Raw genomic sequence first — 7615 nt, forward strand, 5'->3', positions numbered from 1 at the left:
AAACATTAGTAAGTCATCTTCTAGTTTTCCTTTTTCTCGAGTCCTGAAGGTTTTATCTGAGTCTATATGATTATTTCGGCAGAGCCCTGGTCAATATAGGTCAATGGCCTTCGAGCAAGAAGAGCTGTGGGAGACAGCTAACGAACGCATACTTTGGCATGAGAAACTGGAAGGAGATGATGCCATCCAAAATCGTATCCATGAGTGAGTTTTATGTTCTAAATAATGATTAAATATATAAATCCAAACATAATTTTCTTATTGATCATATTTTTACAATTTAAACGATCAGTTTAGTAACGGTTGGTAACTTGGAGGCTGCGGTTAGTTTATTGCTATCGACTCCTCCAGAGAGCTCCTACTTCTTTATAAACGCCCTTCGTGCAGTAGCTCTTGCTTCTGCTGTTTCAACATCCCTTCATGAACTCGCAGTTAAGGTATATATATATATATATAATGAAAATCTTTACATGAAAATCTCTTTATTTTCCACCTATATAGTCCATAATCAATATAAATTTGTATTAATAATCAGGTTGTCGCAGCCAATATGGTTAGGACTGATAAGTCACTTTCTGGTGTCCATCTTCTCTGTGGTGTTGGAAAATTTCAGGAAGCTTGCTCACAGGTAAGTTTCATTTATTATCATTATATTTGAATGATTTATAAGACTTTCGAAATAAAACTTGTTTATGTGCAGCTTCAAGATGCTGGATGCTGGACTGACGCTGCAACTTTAGCTGCAACACATTTAACCGGTCCTCAATATTCACGGTACTTTCTTGTACTGTGTTTAATTAGCTTTAAAATGACTGTCATTGGTTGCTAATGCATGATGTAATTTATTAACAAGTGCTGTATATGTGCAGGGTTTTGCAAAGATGGGCAGATCATGTTCTTTACCATGAACACGATATCTGGAGGTATATGATTCCCATGTATAAAGTGTTAGAAAATTTACTTGTATAAAGTCATTTTTTTTTCTCCCTGCAGAGCACTGACATTATACACAGCAGCTGGAGCTTTGCCTGAGGCACTAGCGGCTCTGCGTCTAGCACATCAACCAGACACAGCAGCGTTGTTTATTGCTGCTTGCAGAGAAATCCATGCAGATATAATGGCGAAGTCAGGAGAGAAGGAGGAAGAAGAAGAAGAAGGTTCGGGATCTTCAACTCAAGAAAAGCTTGGGAAGTTACCAGGGTTAAACCCAGAAAGTGAAGAAGTCTCTACAGTGGGTGAGTTGTTAGGGCAATATCAACGTACATTGGTTCATTTGTGTATGGACTCTATACCATACACAGAATGAGCTTTCTCAGTTTTGCTGTCACGCTTTTCTGTAGCTCATTTATATACATGTTATTATGTTATTCTTTGGAATCGGCAATGGTTTGTACTTTGTACAGTATATAGAGACCACAAATTTTGTTATAGAGTGAAAATCTGATTCATAATTTTATCTTTTGGCACAGCTTTCACCCATATGCTTTTCTAATTCCCCTTCGTGCCTTTGAATTTTTTAATTCTTTTTAACTATTCACATTTATAGAAAATTGTTGATTTCTCTTGATATATATGTAAAAATATAATCATATTTGATCTTTTTTATTCGTCTGGACGAGTATTTCAAGAAGATATAAATTTTATAATTTTTATTAACTTAAATTTGGATAAATCTAGCATAGAAAACACGCCTCGAAAAATGAGAATGATAATCTTTTGATTGGTTTGGAAACTATCTTTCATCGACGTGGATTATGTTTTTACTATTTTTTTTAGTCAGGATAATCTTTTGATTGGTTTGAAAAAACAGTTTTTTCGATACAAGACTAACACTAGGATCCTTACTTACAGTGGAGGACATCCCACGTCATCACTTCGGATAACAGTAATTTTTTTTCAAAAAACGACAGTTTGTAGCCGAGAAATCAGCAAATTTGTGCCCCGTCATCCTGACATCTAAGTCAGATACAGTTGAAAATAAATATCCTGAACTTGATCTTGAATGTAATAAATATTATCCAGTTCACACTCCGCAAAAACTAACAAATCTGTCATCTTATTTACCTTACTATCAAGATGGAAGGTTTTATATCTAAAAAAACAGCGTTACTTGTTTGTCATCAGCATATATTCAAATCTTGATTTCCATACTCATCCAACTACCTGTCAACAACCTCAATTAAGCAAAGAGCTGTCCTTTTGTCTAAACGTGTCATCGTTTTGTAGCTTATCATCTTCAGTTGCTTGTTTTAATTTGTTTATTTCATCTTTTTTAATTACAAATCTCCGTCTACTAATCAATAGTCCATCCGATCTAATTTATAAGAGTTTTAGAAATTTTCATAATAATTAAGTAATAGGTTTACATGATATTTAAAGTCAATCATTACATCTCTTAAATTTAAATTTATATGTTTTGTATGTTTGTATTGATGGACTAATTTGCTTTTTCGCCATTTTCAGTAATTTTATTTGTGATAACAAGGAAATAGGTTGAAAAATATCTTATGATTCCGGTCAGAGGAAGTACATCAGACTTGTCATGTTTAATATTTCCTCTATCCTTAAATATTTTTCCCATTTCATTTTACAACACTATTTATATTTTTAGAGAATCTTCATGATTTTGATTGATATATAAGAACAAACATAGTCACGTGTGATCTTATTTTATTCGTCTCAACGAGTACTTTAACGATGCATAAAATTTATCATTTGTATTAATGTATATTTGAAGATATTTATAATACAAAACGTGTCTTGTCAAGTGTGTCAAAAAGAAATGGGAAGAATATTTTGGGACGGAGGGAGTACATTGAACTACTACCAATAGCATTAAATAAACTGAGAGAATATACGCATCATAAAAAATAATCGTGCCTGAAAGATGATAGCAGAATAGTAAATGAGAAGTAGATCTCTGAGGGCTCGAAACTCATGAGCTAGCTGTCTTAAACGGAGTATTAATAGAAGAAAAGTAGAAGAAATTTCTAGAATTATATTATTATAATGCCATTATAATGTAAGTGTACCGAACGTCATTTTATACAAAAACCTATTTATAATTAATAACGACATTATAATCGATTGCACCGAACATACACTAATTCCGTTATGTAGTAAATATATAGTTCAGAAACGGAAGAAAGAAAGAGTACGTACTGTATTCCATTTCATATTCTGTCTGTCTTCCATTTCGATCCGTGGCTTTCGCCATAATTATCTTCCTCAATTCATCTCTCTGCAATTTCAATTTTGATTTCCTCATCGAGAGAGCTTATCCAACTATCAACCATGGATGATCGCTACGGCCACCACCATCACCACCACCGCCACCACTATTCCGACGACTCCGAGGACCAACCTCCCCCACCCTACCCTCCGCCTTCCTTCTATCCTCCTCCTCCTCGTCATGACAACCCTTCCTACGGCGACTATCCTCCTCCTCCACCGCACTTCTCCTCCCCCTACGGCGACCAGCCTCCTCCTCCTCCGCCGTCGTACGCCTCTTACGGAGAGCATCGTCCGGTGTATCCTCCCCCGGCGAATTACGGATCTGGATCTCACTACTCTCCTGCTCCGGAGGTTTCGTCTGGATACGCGCATCACGAGCCTCACGTTTCACCGGCCGTCGTTGAGGAAGAGCATCACCACTTCCGTCCTCATATGCCTAACTTCATCGAGAGCCATATCCATAGCCATGGACACCAGAGCGAGGGCGGTTCTGGACCTGATCTCTCCAGTAAGCCTTCTGTTAAGGTCTACTGCAAGGCCGATACGAATCACATGCTCGCTATTCGAGAAGGGAAAGTCATTCTCGCTCGCTCCGATCCCAATGATCTTACTCAGGTGAACATCTTTCGAATTTCGACTGAGTGTTTCTTGTTCGCATCTTCTGATCGGAGACTTGGAAAACCCTAATTTTCAAAATCGAGTAACTGACTCTGATGATTGATTTGATTGGTGTTGGATAATTGAAGCACTGGGTGAAAGATGAGAAGTTCAGCACGAAAGTGAAGGATCAAGATGGATTCCCCTCGTTTGCTTTGGTCAACAAAGCTACTGGTCAGGCCCTGAAGCATTCTGTTGGTGCTACTCATCCTGTAAGTTAATATTTGTTATTCTTCAATTCAGTTTCCTGTTTAGTTCTGGTTTTTCCATCAAACTTATCTTCCATGGCTGCACATTTTGAACTGTTGGGTGAACTTACATTTCTGTAGGTGCAACTGATTGCATACAACCCTGATGTTCTTGACGAGTCAATCTTGTGGACAATAGGCAAGGACTTAGGCAGCAGCTTCAGGCATATCAGAATGGTTAACAACACTCATTTGGTATTTGACGCCTTCAATGGTGATAAGAAACACGGAGGCGTGCATGATGGCACAACAGTAGTGCTTTGGTCCCCTGGAAAGGGTGATAATCAACGTTGGCATATCACTCCTTACTGTAAGTTTCATCACTACTGAAATTGAGCTTTTCTCTGTGTGTATTTATACTTCTTTCTTAAATATGTTTGTTCTGACCCATCATACTATCTATATTGATTGCAGAAAATGCTATCGATTGGTGAACTCGAGTCATTGAGTGTCTGGTGCTCATAGTCTTCATATTGAGTGGCATTTCTTTTTCTTCTTCTGCTCTTGCTTCATTGGATTGTGCTTGTGCATCTACGTACTGTTGTGTTTCTTGCAAACTTGCTATGCTTGATTGTAATTCAGTGTTGATGGTGTGTTGAATTATATCTTCACTATAATATATAAATAAAGGGTTCCATTGTTCTAGATGAGTTAATCATTCACAACATCTGTGGATCGTATCGTCGGTTATGTCTCAGGGAAGGAGGAGTTCTTTTCCTGAAGTCGTTGCAGCGGAATTAGATCAAACACTTAGTATTGTAAACACTCGGATTTAGAGTGGAAACCTCAACAAAGCTATGTTGAGTAAAACCACTACCCTCTAGTTCTTCACTAGAAGTTTTCAAACGATACTTTATTGATGTGATTTGTTACAAAAGAGAGCTCGGATTACACACATTTATTACTCATCTCACTCTCGCCCGAACACAACCTTACAATATTGTTCACTCTGTTCTTAATCTAGCCCGTGTTTTCTCTATATTTCGTTAACGATTAATCCCTAACCGTTTCACTATTTATATCGTCTTTTGTAGCCCGTGTTTTCTCTATATTTCGTTAACGATTAATCCCTAACCGTTTCACTATTTATATCGTCTTTTACAAGATCTTTTTCCAATAATAATATCTCTCATAAACTAAAAAATAATCCTTAGATTCTCTTATTAATTTAATTGATATAATATTATTGGTTACAATAATAATATCCTATCTTAACAACTTATATTATTCTGCCTTTCAGTCGATCTAGATCTCGTATCCTTGTGTGGCCGTTTCGAGTTAGTTGAGATCTTTCTAACTAACTCTCTCGCGTATCTTCCTCACTCACTTCACGCGTTTTGCCATCTCTGACTTCCTCCTAGTTCTGGAACTCGTCCCCCGGTCCATTTCTCGCCTCCTACCTATTCCTCACACTTCCCTATACTTATCTCTCGCTTCCCTTAATACCAACTTGCTTCCTGAGTATATTTCATGTTCTAGTTACACTTATTTTGAATGATATTTGCAATATTATACTCACTTCACTTATTAGTTGAACGTTTGTCATAATCAAAACTAGGAACTCTAACGACATCGTACATAACATATTTTAAAACTATATACTAAATTGTGACAACCTTGAGAACTTTTCTTCAACATGTTTAATATTTGATTTACACTTATGTTTATGGGCGTTCTTTGAAAGTACAGAAACAGAAGGAAAACAAAAAATACTGTAATGGTTGTTGCCTTGTTGGGTTCTTCTGTTTCATCATCATCATCACCAACTCTAAGCTGCTGGACTGCTTTTTCTCCCTATCAGCCACCCAATTCTTCTCTTCGCCTTGCCAAATCTCGTGCTGATTCAACCAACACCATCTCCCAATCTTCTTGTACTTGTTCTTCCCTTTTTCTTGGTCCCATATCAGAAGAACCAGGTGAATCAGACTCTGAAAACACAGCCAAAGCCATTTCATTGAATGAAGTCGATCAAATCTCCTGTAACAATCTCATCCATGGCCGGTAATGGAGGAGGAAGCATCCATATACTCTCCTCTTCCTCCTTCACTCCTGATCTACTCGTCGTTTCTGCTTCAGTAGACACTTCTAGCTTCACCTTGAGAAACTCCTCAAGCGACTTTATCAGATCGTTACTGATCTTCTTCACCTCAGGATAACCAACGGAATTCCCAACTCCGACATCTCTACAAGCCCCGTAATACTCGTACAATGCATCGATTTGCTTAGCTGCCTTGACATACAACTCGAATGCAAAAGCAGATCTCTCAAACCCTAGATCTGGAAACTCGTCCAGGATTAACGAAAGGCTCTCGCATAGATCGCCGTACACTTCAAAACTGTCTACAACAACAAGATGCAGAGCAGCAATTACAATCTTATTGGATCTAGCTACACCGACCGGCCTACACCGAAGAACACGATCGAGTAAGCCTTGCAATCTCTTCACCTTACCGAAATCTCTCTTTGAATCTTCCTCGTCCGTGTTCATAGACCTAACCTTCTGGCCGAGGTAGTCACCGTAGCTTCTTACAAACTCCGAATAATCCAATGATTCCGGATACGATTCGTCTTTAAACCCTAACAAATCGAGAAATCCGCTGAATCTGCCGCTGCTAGCGTACGCGATCTCCTCTCGAATCGCGTCGCCGCCTTCGGTTGCGAGTTTGTGAACGAGAATCAGGGACTTGAGAGCGACGGCCCAATCTCGGGTTTTCTGAAGACGCTTGGAGATGGAGTTCACGCAGGAGTAGGCGCGCGGCTTTGACGACCAGGTAACCGTCACGATTTCCTCCAGGTGCTTCTCGCCGGGAGCGGCACCGGCGTTGTGGCTGGTGGCCTTAACGATGAGAGCTTCGAGGTGGCCATCGGCGTTCCTCGCCGCCTTTGCGAGTTTGATGCTGGTTTTGTCCTTCACAAGGCCTATTGCTCGCCGGATTTCCATGGCAGCGATCTTAGCATTAAGCTTCTGGTTGAGATTTGGGGTGCGAGAAGTGGCCGCCTTGGAAGATAAGACATTCAAGGTTACTATACACAAATGGCGGGGAATTAAGTATAAATACTATTCAAAGCCAAATTACACAAACGCTATAAAATTCTGTTTTCTTCCGAATTTCGCCCTTAAATACGAAAAATGAATAATCAAATTTAATCGAACTTATAAGTGTATACTTTTAACAGAACGATATCTATTGAGTTTGTGGACTGTTAATTAATGAATAATATATTTTGTATTTTTAGGCTTTGTTCGATATATTAACTTGAAACTGGTATTGGAATTGAATTTAGTAACTTATTTTTTGTCAAAACACTATTTGCTTGTTTGATATTTAAAGATGTAAAAATGGTAAAAGTATTGGAAAGGTATAAATAATATAATAATTATCATATTTAAATTAATTGAAAAGTAAAAATGGATAAATAAATTTATTAAACTATTTTAAGCTTTCTTTAATGTTGGTGGTAATATATTAATAAAA

The 7615-nt window shown here is 38.0% G+C and overlaps 1 protein-coding gene across 1 annotated transcript; it reads right to left on the reverse strand.

The window, feature by feature from the left end:
* Nucleotides 1-6090: 6090 nt before the first annotated feature.
* LOC141248967 (uncharacterized) lies at nt 6091-7080 on the reverse strand. The gene has a single exon (XM_073669512.1). It carries the CDS (start codon nt 7078-7080, stop codon nt 6091-6093), a length of 990 nt encoding a protein of 329 aa, XP_073525613.1.
* Between the last annotated feature and the right edge of the window lie 535 nt (nt 7081-7615).

This window comes from Phyllobates terribilis, unplaced genomic scaffold (genome assembly GCF_046119375.1).
Source record: "Phyllobates terribilis strain yellow unplaced genomic scaffold, ASM4611937v1 Scaffold_4194__1_contigs__length_63860, whole genome shotgun sequence".
Lineage (NCBI taxonomy): Eukaryota > Metazoa > Chordata > Amphibia > Anura > Dendrobatidae > Phyllobates > Phyllobates terribilis.